This window comes from Crocuta crocuta, unplaced genomic scaffold (assembly GCF_008692635.1).
Source record: "Crocuta crocuta isolate KB4526 unplaced genomic scaffold, BGI_CrCroc_1.0 scaffold751, whole genome shotgun sequence".
NCBI lineage: Eukaryota > Metazoa > Chordata > Mammalia > Carnivora > Hyaenidae > Crocuta > Crocuta crocuta.
This window is the reverse complement of record NW_027530353.1, coordinates 1,068,614-1,085,225: the sequence shown is the minus strand read 5'-3', so window position 1 is coordinate 1,085,225 and position 16,612 is coordinate 1,068,614. Positions and strand designations below refer to the sequence as shown.

Here is a 16,612-nt window from a genome sequence, read left to right as displayed (position 1 = left end):
GGGATGAGCACCAGGTGTTGTATGGAAGCCAATTGGACAATAAATTATATGCATAAAAACATAAAAATAAAGGAATTCCCCTCTTGGCTGTGTGTTTCTCTGCAATGAAGGAAATCAGGGGAGGGGAGATCCGAGCAGCAAGTGCCAAGACGCTACCGACCCCGGTCAGAATGCACGCTGCTGGCACGCAGCACGGCACTGAGGAGCCCCAGTCACACACGGGAAACCTCCAAACATTAAAAAGTTCCCAGTCCACTTGGGTGTGGACGGGAGAGCGTGGAGGCTGGAGTGGGGGCAGGGAGGCTATGGGAACCCTCTGTACTTTCTGCTCACTTGTTCAGTGTTTGAAGTTAAGACCGCTCTGAAAATAGCGTTTATTAAGTAATTTAAAAAAGTTATCAGGAAAGAACATCTACAGTAGGTCAGAAATGGTTAATAACTACTGTCACACTGCATTGTTAACAAAGGATACAATATTATTATTTATAAGGTACTTATAAGTCAAGAACAATGAACAATATACATCTAATTTTTTAATACTCCATATACAATCCACATGTTCTGATCAACAGTGTAAACCACATGAAAGAGAATCTTGCTTTCCATTTGTACACATATTGCTTTCATCACAGCAAAACTTTACATTGTTAAGATGTACCGTATATAGAAGCCATAAAGCTATTGGGTGCTTGTTTCAGAAATGAAGGTATTGCTTTCTGTTGAGAACCAGACATGCTCACCCTGATTATCAGGCAACAGATCTAAGGAATCTCCTCATTTCCAAGAGATGGTGCTACAGTATAAGCTTATTTTGTAACCAAATCAGGTCAAAAGGCTTTAAAAATAACAATACTTAAATGCACCTAAGAAAAATATATTTATGCTTTCCCTTGAAGTGTTATATGCTAGGCGATAGAGTGGAGGTGCATAGTAAGAACTTCTGTCGGCAGACAGGACAGACCTGTGACCTTGGAGGGCATACCATGGCCATGAAGCTTTAACCATGAAGAGAAAACAATCCCGATTGCTTCAGTTTTTTTTCCCCAGATGCAATTTATGAAAAATATAGAAAAGTGTTTCTTAAAGCAAGAGTCCTTTTCTTGAACTCTTGTTTTTGTAAAAGCCTTTCAGCTACTACACGATCTTCTTTGTGTCTCCCCTTTACAACATAACTGATATGTCAATGTTTTCTTCTTTCCGGGGAAATAAAGGTTACTTGGTTACGGTGGGCGGGTGCCATGTTGGTTGGACCAGCAGCAAGCATGCTCCCTATCTTGATTATACCACCGGCCCACCTTTAATAGGGGAAATGGAAACAGGTATCTGTTCCATATTTCCTTCCCTTTTCATCAATTGGTTAACCTCGCCCTTCTAGTGCTTGGGCAGCTTGTCATGGAGCCTCCATCCACCCATAGTCCTGTTCCCCAGCAACGGGCACTGAGGTCCTTGAAGCATTGAGTTGTCCAGGCACCTAGATTGGTGATTCTCAACCCTGGCTGCCCATCAGAATGACCCTTAGGAGTTTTCAAAAGCACGGATGCCTGGATTTCACCCATACAGATTTGTATCGAATTGGTCTGAGGTGTGGCTGGAGCTTACTAGTTTCAAAAGCCCCCCAAGGGACTTCAATGTGCAGCCAGGGACTGAGAACACTTTTTCTGGGATGGGCAGGTCGGGTCATGAGAAGGCTTGGGAAAGAAACATGGACTTCACCACCGTACTGAGTAACCAAAACATGCTGTACATTATTAGGGCTCAGCAGATATGTCTAGCCTATTGGTAAGTGCATATCAAGTGTAAATATAAAAATAGAATAATTTGTATCAAAGTCAGATTAGTATATATAAGCCAACAAAGTGCTATATTATTGCTTTTTTTTTTTACATCAACAGGATCATGCTGGCAGTTGAATAGGGTGTAGCTTGCAGTTGGTTGCATTGGTGATAGCGATTACAAAGTCATTCTTTTCCTCTAACATTGAGAGAGCCTGTGTTAGAGGAAGACTAAAACATGTGTGCTTTTTACCTTTTCTCATTTTATAAATATAAAAAGCATGATTCCTCTTTATCAGGACAATGACCTAACTTAGCTCTGAAATGAGGCTGTGCCTTTTTATAAGGAAGAGAATTCCCTTGCTTAAATTATAAATTAAATCCCTTCAAACAAAGATTTCAGTTTCCAATTTTGATTCCGTTTCACTCTTCCTAACTTTTAGTAGAAAAATGAGTTGTTCTAAAAACCTACCTTACATAGTTCAGTGCTACATGAGAGGCGGATCGTCTTCAAACAAGTTACAAAAATAGACTAACATTTACAAACCCTATCTGAAGGTGTCTTTCAGAGCACAAAAATGTATGCCCCTGATACGACAAGGTGGGGCTGGTAATAGAGGCAGGGATTATTTTCAGTAAGGTTTTACAGCCCCTGGGCAAGGGACTATAAACAGATCATTAGGTTGTAATAAAAACGTTCACTTATCAAAAGAAAGAAATGCAAAGTAGGCGGTCGAGGGCAATTCCACCAGCTGTCACTTGGAGCGAACACCTTGTTCCCTGCAGAAGAGGCTGATTTTTCTAACTTCTTAGAAAACGCGAGCGGTTTCAGAGCTTTATTGAGGCTCTGATTTGGGTATTTGCCACTTTTAGGGTAAGCTGCTGGTGACCAAGAATTAGAGGCTTTGGAATGGTCACTAGCAGCCAAGTCTCAGGAATACTAAGGACTCAACCACCTCCCTTTACCTGACTCAGGCTTTTCTAATTCCACCTTGACTTGGGGGCATGGTATAGACATCTGCAGGTCATCTTAGAGATGAGGGTTTCAACTCTGCTTGCCCACTGGGATCACATGGGGAGGCCCTGAGGATCACGGGGACCCTGCCCCTTCTTTTTAAGCTCACCAGATGCTTCTGGTTGGCAGCAAGGGTGAGATCTGCGAGTCACCATAACCCAACAGCTTCAGCCCTGCTTGCGTAACCCGAGGTCCGGCAAGCGTGCAACGGGCCAGCAGGATGCCCCCAGCCAAGGGTCAGGTCTCCCCACAGGCCTTTCCTTTATACCAGTGGTTGCCAAACCTTTGGTGCTCATCAGAATAACCTGGGGAAGCTCTGAGAAGCCCAGGCTGCACCTGAGCCAAATTAAGTCAGAATCTTTCAGGCCTAAATGAAGCTCTTTCAACAAATACCTAAGCCTTGTTATTAATGGGGAAGCATTACGGTGCCTCCACAGTGCTCCTGGTTATAAAACCAGTGACAACCGGGACTCGGCAAATCTGGAACTTGGAAGATTCATCGTTTTTACTTTGTGAGGTGATGGAGCATTTTTCATAGAGTATGACTGCAGGGACCCCTTAAAGTCTATACGAGACGTGTGAGGACCCCGGCCCAGTGTAAGTGTTCGCTTCCAGCTGTTCCTTTTCGCTAAACTGTTTCCAAAGGCCAGATCTGAGGTGGGGCCATGGGGAACGTTCTCCAGGAACTGACTGAGGAAGGAACAGGCTCTCTCTTGGGTCTTCGAACCCAGTGTCAACAAGGAGCAACTGAAGAGACAGTGCAGAAGCTTTGAAGCCTGGCCAATCAGGGCCACGAACTGGAGATACTGGTGCTGTGGGGAGTCCTCTCCTCGTCTGCCCACAGTGATGGCCGGAGCCCTTGACTCGGGCTCTGCATTCCCAGGCTCTGAAGCATCTACAAGCCCCCTTCGCACCTCCCTGATGGGCCATAGTGAGGACATTCTGGGAAACGCAGTCCTACAATGAAGAGAACTGAGCAACTCTACGTGGTACAGGAAAACTGAACTACAAAAAAGAAAAAGCTTGAATAGTTTTTGCTGTTTTATTATGTTATAGTAAAATATTGCAAATTACAAAAATACTAGGATTTAACTGCTGCCGTCGGACTGACACATTCAGTTGCTCCTCTCATCAGTCACTCGCTTCTAGACGAGTAAGTGGCAACAAAATGCGCATCACTCCGCTCCCTGGGGCTGAACAAACTTCTGACCAAAATATTTATGTTCTGAGGTGAATAAGTAACAAAAGTGGTTTACAGACAATGGCACAGAATTTTAGATTCTTAGAACGATGTTTAATCTTTTCACGAATCATTTTCAGCTTCCCAGAAGGACCCACGTGTAGGGCACTTGGGGAAAGCTACCGGCTAGTCCCCAGGTTTAAAGGGACAGCTTGGAAACACGACCTATGGCAGCCTTTCCCTCACGTCATTAGTGGTTCCTCTGGCCAATGCTTTCTTGGTCAAGTTTTCCTCTGTTGGGAACATACTTCCCATTTCCCCTGTGGCTAAGACCCTGGTCATGTTTTGGCGCAGCTCCACCACTCTGTCCCCGAGGAGCCTTCCAGGTCCCCCCAGAAGGATCCATCCACTATCCCCTGCTCTGTGCTGTCTGTGCTCGGCTGACCTATCTTGCCTGGCATCCGTCATGTTGCTTTAAGGTTGGCATGTATGAGTCAATTACCTGGGCTAAATTGTGACTTTCTTGGAATCAGGGATTATGTTTTATTTATTTTTATTATATCTTGAGTGCTTACGCTGGGCTGGGATACTTGCTTCAGAGTATTGAATACCATTGGGACAAGATCAATATTTTGGTAACAAAGCTGTGCGGCCAGGACCGGAGAGTCAATAATTTAACAGCAAAAGGACAATTGTGTGTGTGTGTGTGTGTGGCTGAACACATCTGTTGGCCGGAAATACTGTCTGCAACATTCTTCCCTTGATAAGCTGGATGTTGACTAAGAGTGGTTAAAACACCATGCACGAAGCACTGCCGTGAACTGATCAGACTGCCGGGACACAGGTTGGAAAAACACGTCGCGTCCTAAATTCACTGCGTCTTCCAATAACAGGGTAATTGTCTTAAGGGGGAACTTTTTTTTCTAAAATACCCGTAGATGTTGTTAAGGCGTTGTCAGCAATTTCAAACTCTGATTTCATCTTTACCACTTTCATTCCTCTATATATAATGTCATCTTTATTTTCACCTATAAAGTGCGCCCCCCAGTGGCGAGGGCTGAAGTATGCTCCTGCATAGGGCCCCAGAGCCTGGGTCCCTTCATTCCCCGAAGAGCGACGAGGGGCTTTGGGGGCAGCTCACCAGAGAGGAAAAAAGTACCCTTTGAGCAAAAATCTTCTAAAGTGACATAAAAAGAAAATTATCTCCTGTAAGTAGCCTAATCTGATAGTGGGGCATGGGGGTGGGAGGCTAAACATGTTTTAGGCACGGCTTTACCTCTACAGTGTCCTGATATACGCCCACTCCTTGACCCCTAAGGGACTTGATGTATTTCCTCTGAGACTCAAATCTCAGAGCCACGTTCTCGTGTGAGCTTTTGCATTATTGTTCCACCTTGACTGAAGGCTACTGGTCTAAATATGAGCTAATCTGGATATGGTTTGATGTACCATCTCCTCTTACTGACGGGGAATGCATACTGGGTTTCAGTGGAATGGAGAAGAAACAAGTAAGTCTAATACTTCTAACTAGAAAACACTGGACAACCAATGGAGAGTAAGTACCGTGAAGGAACTTGTATAAAAAGAAGTCCGAAGAAGAGTTCTACCCCCGCCATTTCTTCTCCAGTCAGGAAGGGTTCAGAGTGGCTTTATCCTCTCGTACCTGCTATGATTTGATACAGTACCAGTAAGTCCTGCTCAGGACATAGAGCACTTCTAGTTTTGTTAATTGTCTTGCAGTGGAAGAATCACAGAGCAGAGTCAGTGGAATCAAATGTTAGCTGGAAGACGCCGACCCTGGCTACTTGGTCACAGTTGGGCCCGGATCAACTCAGAGCAGCAAGTTGTCACGGGCAAGCTTCTTCCTCATGGAAACACCCATTAACAACAACATCAACAATGACAATGAAAAACCCCAAGGGCCCCCAAGCAATAAAACTCCTTATACAGGTGTCTTCCTCAGATGTATCTCCCTGCAAGGCGAACTTCTGCTCAAAGAGACGGTATTCTTGCTGGACGCCTTTTTGAGGAGGCCTCACAGTTTGAAAACAAAGGAATGTCCCAGAGACTTCCCCAAAGTGCATCCAAGTTGGGGGCACCTCCTGGGCGAACGATGGGTCCATCGGAGCAAATATGGCGGACCCAGTCCATGAGTCCAAGAGTTGACGCGGGCATGACTATCAGCACTGGAGTAGCTGCCGTGGCTTGACCCAGGGGCTGACACATCGGGGACTATTGTGGCCAATGCTGTCCTCCGTGGTCATGCTCCAATAAATTCACTGCTGGGTGCTGCTACCCTCAGGTAGTCTGCATTTTCAGCCGCAGGCCCCTTAAAGAGGCCGTTTGACTTGGCTTCCTTGGGAAAAAAGTCCTGCTGGTAGTCAGGGTTGTCCAGGCTAATCTGGTGGCTGCCTTTCTGGGCCCAGAGCGCGGGGCCGTCAAGCACACCGCTGACACAGGTCGGGTGGGTGTTGAGATACTCCGGGTTGCTCACCGCGTTGCTGTGGGGATTCTGGTAGTGAGGGTCTCTGCCAGGAGCTGGATTTAGAGGCTGATTGTGATACACGGGGTTCTGGACAGAACCTGCAGGCCTCTTGGGAACGGACTGGTTTATGTATTCTGGAATGGAAAAGAAATCAGAGGTGAAGTAATCAGCAAAGCCGTCGTCCCGAGCACGATTCTGCTGGATGATCTGAATCCATCAACATTCTTCCCCGAGGAGCCCAAGCTTAGGGACAGCCGCAGGGACGACTCTCTGGCTGTTGCTGCAAAATAAATGATGTTCCTTTCTGTATTGCTCAAAGTGGTGGAAATGTTTGTCTCCTGCCAATTTAAAGTCTGCAAAAGGATGGCTGGCCTTGAGGCGTATGTGTGCACAAGGTACGGAACATCTGGGGATAAAGCTCAGATTAAGAAAATACACGTTTCAGGCGCCTGGGTGGCTGAGTCAGTTAAGCGTCTGACTTTGGCTCAGACCACGATCTCAGGGTTCGTGGGTTCGAGCCCCGTGTCGGGCTCTGTGCTCACAGCCTGCTTCAGATTCTGTGTCTCCCTCTCTCTCTGTCCCTCCCCCACTCATGCTCTGTCTCAAAAATAAATAAACATTAAAAAATTTTTGAAAATATATTTCATAGGCCAAGAATGGAGCCAGGATCAAAACTGTCACATGTGCTCACACACTCATTGACACACACACAATCATACACACGCATACACACATCTTCGACGCTTGCTTCAGATTCAAGGACTTAAATTCTAGGACTTCAAATTATTCCGACTGATTCTAAAAGCACACCTCCGACTTGGACGTGGCTTGAACTCCTCACAAAGACCCGCACGCGTGCTCAGTCGGTTTGTATTTCTCTGCCTCTCACTCACTGTGTCTGCGAATTTTCCAGAGTCCCCACGCCTGGTAGCCTGAAGGAAGCACACACTCCAGGCACCAGTGGCCGGGGGTTCGCTGCTGCCCGGGGAAGCCGCACGACCCTTTCCAGGGTTAGCCACTCACCAGGTGCTGGGAGGAAGCTGTCATCTATGTTGTCCTCAATCAAGGTGCCAGTGGGGTCTGAACTGTACCGCTGCAAAAAGCTGTCTTCCTTGAGGGGGCAGCTCTGAGGGGAGGGAATAAGGCAAGGTTACTAGTCGGTGCTGCCCCGACTTCAATGTGTATAAAAATCACCTGAGATTTTGTAAAATGCAGATTCCGACTCAGTAGGCTCCAGGGAGGGCCTGAGACTCTGCATGTCCGGCAAGCGCCTGGGTGATGCCAGTGCCGCCAGCCCGCACACTACAGAGCGAGTGGCAAGGACCTGGTCAGTGCTCTGAAGCAGGGCTTTTGGCAACGACGGAAACGTCCCGTCATCTGTTCTCTTCAGTGTGGTCACCAATTTAAACTGAAGAAGACCCATGTGGCCGGTCGCTTCTCTCTTGGTAAATATGGGTCTGGATCAAGGCTTCATATGATCGAGCGTCAGCATCACCTACCGGCTCAAACACAGATGGCTGGCTCTGCCCCCAGCATTCCTATTCTAGTCGGTCCAGGCCACTGGCTCGACAGTTTGCATCTCTCACAAACTGCTGGTGATGGCACTGCCCCAAGTTCACCCACCACACACTGAGCAGCACTGCGATACGCCATAGCTACTACTGGCCTCAGGGTAGGGGTCAGAGAAACCACCCAGGGAAGAAAGGAAGGAGACATAGGAAGGAAAAAATCAAGATCAGTTGGGTGAAGACGGGCATTTTCTATGTCGAAGGGAGCCATGATCCAGAGCTGTGGTGTCATCCTGGTTTCTTGCGTGTTCATACGTACCCCATTTCTATCGATGCAAGTCACGGTGGAATTGTTGCTGGTGGCACTCTGAAAAAGTTAAACAAACAAAAGATAAACAACAAAACCAAAAAGCTGCATAGCGTACACTTGCCTGTTCTCTCCCATTTCCACTGAATGGTGGGTCTCATTTAGGGGATATGATTAACGGTGCTTAATTTTGTCTTCACCCAGTAGCTTGAGAAAACTAGGCTTCGTTCTGATTTAATTCCAGTCCTTGGTAGATCCAAAAAGGTTATGATCCAGTAGTGGCAACACAATAAAATAATTAATACACGTAACTGGCTCATTCTGACGTTGGCTTGACCATTCGGTTAAGATTTATTTCTTTGTCTCTATGTAAGTTCCACCAGAGGGGCATCGTTTTCCCTCAACATGTCATTCAAACCAGTGGACACAGCTCGAGCGCGAGTGACGTTGCCTACCAGAGAACTCAGGAGGGGGGTCCGGGATGTGGAGGGGCTGTGGAAGAAGCCCTGCTGGGGGATGAGGTACTCGTCAGCGTCTACAACATCCTCCATGTCCTCCTCATCCATCAGGGCGCGGTAAAAATTGGAGTCCGTAGGGCTTGGCAGGTGCATTCTCTCATCTCCCTGGTGCAGAGATTTTGAGACAGTTAGTGAGGCCCAGAGAGGTGCTAGTCTGCTTCCTGCCCGGGGGAGTAGGGATCTGTGGTCACAAACAGGGATGCCTATTTGGTCGCCAATTTTGTTATATAAAATCACCCTGGTTCTCAGAAGACTAGCTGCTTCCTTCCCTCCCCTACTGACGTTAAAATACTAAAAGTTCTTTGATGTTTAAAAGGCCCTGGATGAGGGGTGCCTGGGTGGGAGGCTCAATGGGTTAAGCGTCTGACCCTTGATTTCGGCTCAGGTCATGATCTCACGGTTCATGAGATTGAGCCCTGCAACGGGTCCTACAATGTCAGCACAGAGCCAGCTTGGGATTCTCTCTCCCTCTCTCCGGCCCCCTCCCCTGCTTATGCATGCTCACACTCTCTCTCCCCCCTCTCTTTCTTAAAAAAAATAAATAAACATAACGTAAAATAAAGACCCTGAATAAAACAGAAACAGCTTAAGAGGAAGAAGAAAGGGACAGGAGCATTTACTGCTGTTAGGTGCTGTGATAATTTACAATAAAAATTTGTCCCTACTCTTAAGCAGAACTCTTAAACTCCAGGCATTTCCTAAGTGATGAGCTCTGCAAAGGTGTCTTTTGCTACATTAATGAGTGGCTTTAGGACCACACCCACGGACTGGAACTATCAGCCTCACCCCTGATGTCCTGGAAGGGGGGAGGGGCTGGAGGTGGAATCTGTTTTAATCAATCATGCCTGTTTAAAGAAGGCTCCATAAAAAGCCAGAAGGACCAGGCTCAGAAAGTTCCCGGGCTGGTGGACACACAGAGATTTGGGGAGAGACACTTGGCTGGTGTCATCAGAGAATCGCTTGCTCGGAGGTGTGTGCAGACCCCCTCTCGCCCACCCCCCAGCACACCTGAAAGTGCTAAGCAGAACCTGTGGGTCCTATGCAATATGTTTTACATTCACTACTTCACCGACTTAATTAAAACAGCCCCGTGAGTTTGGTTTTGTTAACCTAAAGTGGGAAGCGGAGAGTCAGGGATCTGAAGCCACCAAGTCCTATTTCTCCGTCAGGCCGCGCTATGGCTCTGGTTCTCTGAAGTATAAAGATGACAGGTGGAAAGGGGGTGTCTGGATACTAGACTTCGGAAGGGAATGGCAAATGAAGTTGGAGGCACCACACACGAACTCCTCTCGTAGTTTGAGGCTCACTATAGTGCACTGAGGATTTAAGGACAGGACCTGGGAGACAGGGAGGCTGGGGCGGCCTGCGATGGAACATGGTGACATCTGATGCCCATCAGAGGGGCTTTTCCCAGCGGAAGTTCAGACAGTGATCTGGTACCTGGATGACAAGGTAGCGCTGGGGATCTCGGGCCATTTTGGAGAATTCGAGGATCAACTCACGGAATTTCGGGCGACTGTCTGCGTCTATCATCCAGCCTGGGGAAGGAACGAGGAAAACGTTACAGTCAGACGCTGAAACAAATGATGTAGGTGGCCCTGCTTCATGAGAGCATTTACAGTGGCCTCCCTGTAGCCAAATAAGGGATGCAGAAACCTAATCTCTGTGGAGGGCATTTTTGTCTTGGCAAACGAGCGCTGATCACGATCCACAGACCCGGGGGGCCATAGTACACTGGAATCAGAACAACAGAATAATCCTCTTTCTATGGCTGCTCTTCCGAGAGTTTCGCCGCCAGTGACCCAGTAGCCATGGACGCAACTCTGTTTGTGAACTACTCTGACTGTAGGCAGCCCGGCGTCCAGACTCTCCGGCAAAAAGTCCTCACTGGACGTTCATGCTCGTCTGTATTCACTTGACAGTCTCGAAAGGCTGGACACTAGATTCAATTTAGGGCAAGTTAGGGACTTTAAGAACCTCAGGGTTTGGGAACTGCACACCCTGGTACTCCCGCTGTCCTACATGTTCAGTGACCAAGCGCGCAAGCGAAGGGGGTGTTCCCGAGTCTTCCTTAGGACTCTTTTGTTCACCCCGCGAGCACATTTGATTACGCAATGATCTAAGTCAGGACCAAACAGGCTGGAGGAACAGCTCTCAGCTGGAAATCCTCGCGTCTCTTGAGGGTTCACATTTACTCTCTACCAGCAGGATGTCAAGCTATTTTAGGACAGACTGCTAGTGACCTTAGATGGATCACGTAACCTCTCTGGGCCCCAGATTCCGTGGCCCAAAGCGAGGAAGTTAAAGTAGGTTAACTCTGTGGTCTGAAGTTCAGAAAGGCATTAATATTTACATCAACTGCGCTCTATCATACTCCCTATGCTCCCTTCTTTTCTAAGAGTAATGTTACCTCCTGAGCCTACTGAACTCGTGGGTCTCAGGGAATAATAGCATCATCACATTACATGCTCTTACTTAGATTAAAATGTGTGCTTGCTACACTGCACGAGACCTCACGTTGATCTGTTATTTGAAAGGCTGAAGTCCAGGCACACATGTTGATTCTGTGGGCCTCATTTGCTTACTCATTGTTGGCCATTTAAAAACATTCTGTCTCTCCCGTAACGGGCCTCAAAATGCAGAGCGCCTTTTTCATGAGCAACTCAGAGACTAGGATATTTTGGTGTAATGGCTTATGGAGGAATTTGATTTTATTTACTTGCTTGCAAACATGGGCACGTGCCAGGTCACAGTGCTCAATGGGTCAAGCAAGTGCTTCCTGAAGAATGTTGGGAGGGGTACGTACAGAGGTTCCTGGACTTGAGCGCCTGCTGTAAAGAATCTGACAGTATTTTTTTCAGAGAATCCCAAGGGACTCTGAGTGCCACGGTCCAGCTAGGCAAGAGTGGATGGCCATAGCAGTCACTCACACTTGACCATGATCATGTAGACATCGATAGTGCATATGGGCGGCTGCGGGAGGCGCTCTCCTTTCTCCAGGATGGTCGAGATCTCACTCGCGGGGATTCCGTCGTAAGGTTTAGACCCAAAGGTCATCAACTCCCAAACAGTGACTCCTGAGAAGATGAAATCGTTGCTTTATGAGATGATAATAATCACAACACCTTGTCTTTAGTCGTCATTTAACTGATTCTAACATTTAAAAGCCCATGTTCCTGTGACTTTGGGCCATTAGCTTGAGTGCTAGAAGCCTCAGTTTACCTTTTGGTAAAGTGGGTTAATAACAGCATGTGTCTTAGAACATAGTTGTGCAGATCAAAGGAGATAACACAACTGAAATGTTCAGACACGGCCAGGCGAATAGTAAGTGGTCAATAAATGGTAAACTTTAGTAACAGCAACGATGACAACACAGCCACTGTAATGACATATGTGTTATTGTGCAAGGGAGGAGTCACACACTCATACACCTGCCCTAAGAGGCCTGGATCTGCAGAAGACGGACACCTACAAGCAAGGTTGTATACCCTGCACGTTTTAAAATAATAATAAAAACTGGGGGCGCCTGGGGGGCTCAGTCGGTTGAGCGTCCGACTTTGGCTTGGGTCATAATCTCGCAGTTTGTGAGTTCGAGCCCCACATCCGGCTCTGTGCTGACAGCTCAGAGCCTGGAGCCTGCTTCAGATCTGCATCTCCCAATCTCTCTGCTCCTCCCCTGTTCACGCTCTGTCTCTCTCAAATAAATAAATAAGCAAACAAACATTAAAATTAAAAAAATAATAATAAAAACTAGAAACCAGAAAACCCTATGGTCTTTTTAACAAACCTAAAAACAACATCCCTTTTATTTCAAAAAGTGATCAATTATCATGATTAAAAAGCAAAACAAAACAAAAAATCAAAGCAGTTTTAGAATTGGTGTTTTTCCAGACCATCCCTGAGTTCTGACGATCCTTCCATCTCTGTGCCTCCCTTGATGGAATTCTCTGCTCTAGAAACCTGGACAGCAAAGGAGCACTGGGGTGGCTGAGGGAGGAGTCCGGTGGGACTGAGCCCAGACTACACGGGGAGACACAGGATCCTGGCAGTTTCCTGATAATCCGATTGGTCTGATGACAGACTTTCTTTAGAGCTGGCCTCTAGGTACGTGTTACCACAGGTCTGCTTGGATCATCCAGAGGCCATCCCCGAACTGAAGGGACTGAATATACAACATGCTGCAGTGAAAAATGAAGGGAAGTAATGGTCCAGGGGCGAGAAAGTAGATTCTTCTGTCCTTCCTCACCAGTGTCAGTATGGACTGGATGAAAAAATAAAATCTCATCTCCAGATCTATGAAGTCAATTAATTCTCCTCTAACTAGGTTTAGACATTGTGTTTAAACATGCACATTGAGGGGCATCTGGGGGGCTCAGTCGGTTAAGTGTCCGACTTCGGCTCAGGTTATGATCTCAGGGTTCATGGGTTCGAGCCCTGTTTTAGGCTCTGTGCTCCCAGCTCAGAGCCTGGAGCCTGTTTTGGATTCTGTGTCTCCCTCTCTCTCTGCCCCTCCCCCGCCTGTGCTCCCTCTCAAAAATAAACATTAAAAAAGGTTTAAACGTGCACACTGAATTCCCCTGGGAAGTCAAGCTTTCCAGGTTTTGGAACAAATACGGGAAGAGAAAGTAGCGTATATACCTGGTCGTGGCTGTTGAGTGGGCCTGAAACGGGGCAGATTCTCTTTTCAACACATACATTCCTAATTTATTAAAATATTTTGTCTTGAGTGGAGACTAGGGGATGTGTGTAACAGGATATGTGTTTTAAACTAAAACTTCAGGCTTACGGTTTAACAATCCCAGTATCCTGCCAGTGACAGCAGAACTCTCCTAATCACTGACCACACACTTTCCACTGAAATGAAACCCACACGACCGCGTGGTGATGCGGACTCTCTGGTCCTGGTCATGGTCATTCAAAGGTATTAAGTCACAGAATTTGAGAGAGTGCTCATCTATTCAACAAACGTGGACCAGCTATGGACTGTGAGTTGGCTCATATCAGTGGCAAGGAGGGAAATGCGGCCACGTGATCCTGGACGGGCCAGACCCCTTGTGACTATGATCTGACCCAGTGTGCTGAGGAGCTCAGGTCTTATTTGCAACATACGTGGAAAACCAAAGAGGGATGGTAACCAGAAAAGCAAAAGTCTCTTGCCATTTAAAAGTATTTTTTGCCTGTCGTCTGGAGAATAGATGAATGTGTGTGCAGAACAGGAAGAGAAAAGACCCACAGCAACTCTTGCTATGGTGTCACTGAGGGAGGGAGGTGACAAGGGGGATGCCTTTGGATGGGATTCAGGATCAGGAAAAGAAGCATTTCCTCCCTTCCCTCTTGGGGAGCAGACATATCTTGGAAATGACTAAACTAACAAGGCATCAGAATAGCTTTATTTCCTCATCTAGCTCATTAATTGCAAGCAGCTCAGCTCACAGGCATGGTAAAAATTCACTTATTCACCCACAGAGATCTCTGTCTTTGTAAAGCTTGCGTTCTTAGCAGAAGGCAAAGATCCGTGAAATTAAAGTACATTTAGAATATTAGGAAGTTAATAATACTATGAAAAAAACACTAAACGGATGATATCCTGAATGATTTGTTTTTGTGATAATAACTAAATTACTCTTGGGAATTTGTTTCAATATTGCTCTCCCCAAATACCCATTTCTATGGAGGGGGGTGGCCCCTCCCCTTCACTCCTTGCTTTAATAGTGGAAATAGACAGATAATGGTGGAAATTGATAAACAGTGGAAACAGACAGATAATAGGTAAGTGTATTCGATGAGCTGTTTTGCGGCCTTCCAGCAGATGGCTGGGCTTGTGAGGGTGGACGGTGAACAGGTGCAGGTGCTTAGTGAAATGTGACAGGGACAATTTCTTAAGTGGCAAGGCCTTTGTAGGCTCCGGACGTCCTTCGTACAAGGCAATGAGGCAAGAGTGGGAAAGGAGTGTTTGCAAGGAGGGGCACAGGCCTGTGCAGGGCCACAGCGGGGGGGTTAGGAGGGGAAAACAGAGAATCAGTCCTGATGAGCTGTCCTCACTAGAACCGCAAGCAATAACTATTTCCCTTGCTTATTTTTTTTTCCCCAGACACATCCGCACAATGCACTCTTGTCAAGTCATTCTCTCTGGTACACAAAGACCACCATTCACTGCAAGACACAATAGCCACTGAGTTAGTCCATCCCAAAACCTCATTTCTCTACCCGAAAACTCTTCCCCATGAATCCCCATTTGTCATCTGCCTTTGGTTCACTTCAAATCCGTGGCAAGAGGTCAAGATCAGTTTGATGTGGCAGGTACAGGCATTTCCTAAGTCCAAGCTCTCTCTCCCTCCGTTACCTCCTCTTGACAAGTTCACGGATGTTTCCAGAGACACGGAGTGTGGTAGTTAGACTCAATTTCTTTTGTCTTGCTCTTAGCATAATAGACAGCAACGATGACACTATTATTAGCCATTGTCTCGGAAGATAGTATTTGGACAACAGAGCATATAATGTAAATCAACAAACCATACAAGCCGACTTAGTCTCAGTACGCACTCATTAGCATCAAGATTGTGACTCACCATAGCTCCAGACGTCACTTTGGTGGGTATAAATTCGGTGTAAAATGGATTCCAAAGCCATCCACTTGATAGGCACCTTGGAATGATGAGGGACAAAGGAATTAGGTAACCGTTAGCTTCCCTCTGTTGAAAAAACAACTAGACCACGTGGGAACAAATTACGAGTGGCAAAGGTGGGGGAGCCAGGCCCCTGCACTCCGGGACCCCAGGAGCAAGTTTAAAATCTGGTAGAAGACAGGGCTATTCCGTTGGTCCCCGCATGCGGTTTCATAAACCCTCAGCTCAGGACCTCAGCAGACCTGGGGGCTGCCCTGGTAAGCTGGGCGCATGTGCTGGGGGCTGGGGACCCTGGCCAGGCACCGTGGTCCTAGCCACCTCATGTTTAGGGGTGTTTGCAGAGGTCATGGTTAGGGTGGTTTGCAGAGGTCAGCCACTTGGAGCCGTAGAGGCCAGCGCGAAGCTCACGAGGGGGTACAGCTGATTCGGAACTTCTGGTGGGCCCAGCAGGGGACCTGCACCCCCAGTGCTGGGAGAGAGGACCCCCAAGCCTGTCTGGGAGCAGACAGCCAACTCTACAAGAGTCACAGAGACCCTGGGGAGCTCGAGGAACAGCACGGGGCGGGGAGGGGGTTCCATATTTCTGAGATGTCCTCAATACCTGTGTGCCACCAAATTAGCTGTGACATTCCCCAGGTGCTCCTCTGAAGGGTGCGATGTCCTGGAGCAGGAGGCTGAACCTAACCTTGGCTAACGGTCACCTGAAGATGGAACTGGCTCATGGTTGTGGACAGGATAGAACCATCCAGACTCACTCTCCTGGCAAATCCTGCCCTTAAAGCAGCTCTTGCAGGCTGCGCTGCCAGAAGAAGACCGTGGCTAGAGCCAGGTGTCGGAGGCAGCTGCTGTGACCTCACCCAGAACGTTCTAAGGATGTCCCCTACACGGGTCAATTTGCTGGCAAGAAAACGCTTGCTGGTCTGCCAGGCAGCCTCTTACTTTGCCTCCTTCCGCGTGATATTCTTTCTCCTCGGCGCCCAGCAGCTTGGCCAGCCCAAAATCGGTGATCTTGACGTGCTGTGGCGTCTTCACCAGGACATTCCTGGCTGCCAGGTCACGGTGCACCAAGCGCCGGTCTTCCAGGTAGTTCATGCCCTGAAACACGGGGCCGTGCAGTGAGGGAACGCACGGTTTAGCCCACTGCCCTGGAGAGCACAGACCTGGGCTCACGTAGAGACGGCAAGGCGCACCCCCCCCCCCC

The 16,612-nt window shown here is 47.5% G+C and overlaps 1 protein-coding gene across 2 annotated transcripts in view; it reads right to left on the bottom strand.

The window, feature by feature from the left end:
• Positions 1 to 3,815: 3,815 nt before the first annotated feature.
• Positions 3,816 to 16,612, bottom strand: part of EGFR (epidermal growth factor receptor) — a 158,675-nt gene continuing 145,878 nt past the window's right edge. For both annotated transcript variants that reach the window (XM_077765782.1, XM_077765783.1), the window contains 8 exons: positions 16,351 to 16,506; positions 15,355 to 15,430; positions 11,716 to 11,862; positions 10,226 to 10,323; positions 8,723 to 8,890; positions 8,280 to 8,327; positions 7,476 to 7,578; positions 3,816 to 6,586 (listed from right to left, as the gene is read on the bottom strand). In XM_077765782.1, coding sequence (XP_077621908.1) covers positions 6,228 to 6,586; positions 7,476 to 7,578; positions 8,280 to 8,327; positions 8,723 to 8,890; positions 10,226 to 10,323; positions 11,716 to 11,862; positions 15,355 to 15,430; positions 16,351 to 16,506 — 1,155 coding nt within the window. In that variant the 3' untranslated portion in view covers positions 3,816 to 6,227. The remainder of the gene's footprint in view (positions 6,587 to 7,475; positions 7,579 to 8,279; positions 8,328 to 8,722; positions 8,891 to 10,225; positions 10,324 to 11,715; positions 11,863 to 15,354; positions 15,431 to 16,350; positions 16,507 to 16,612) is intronic.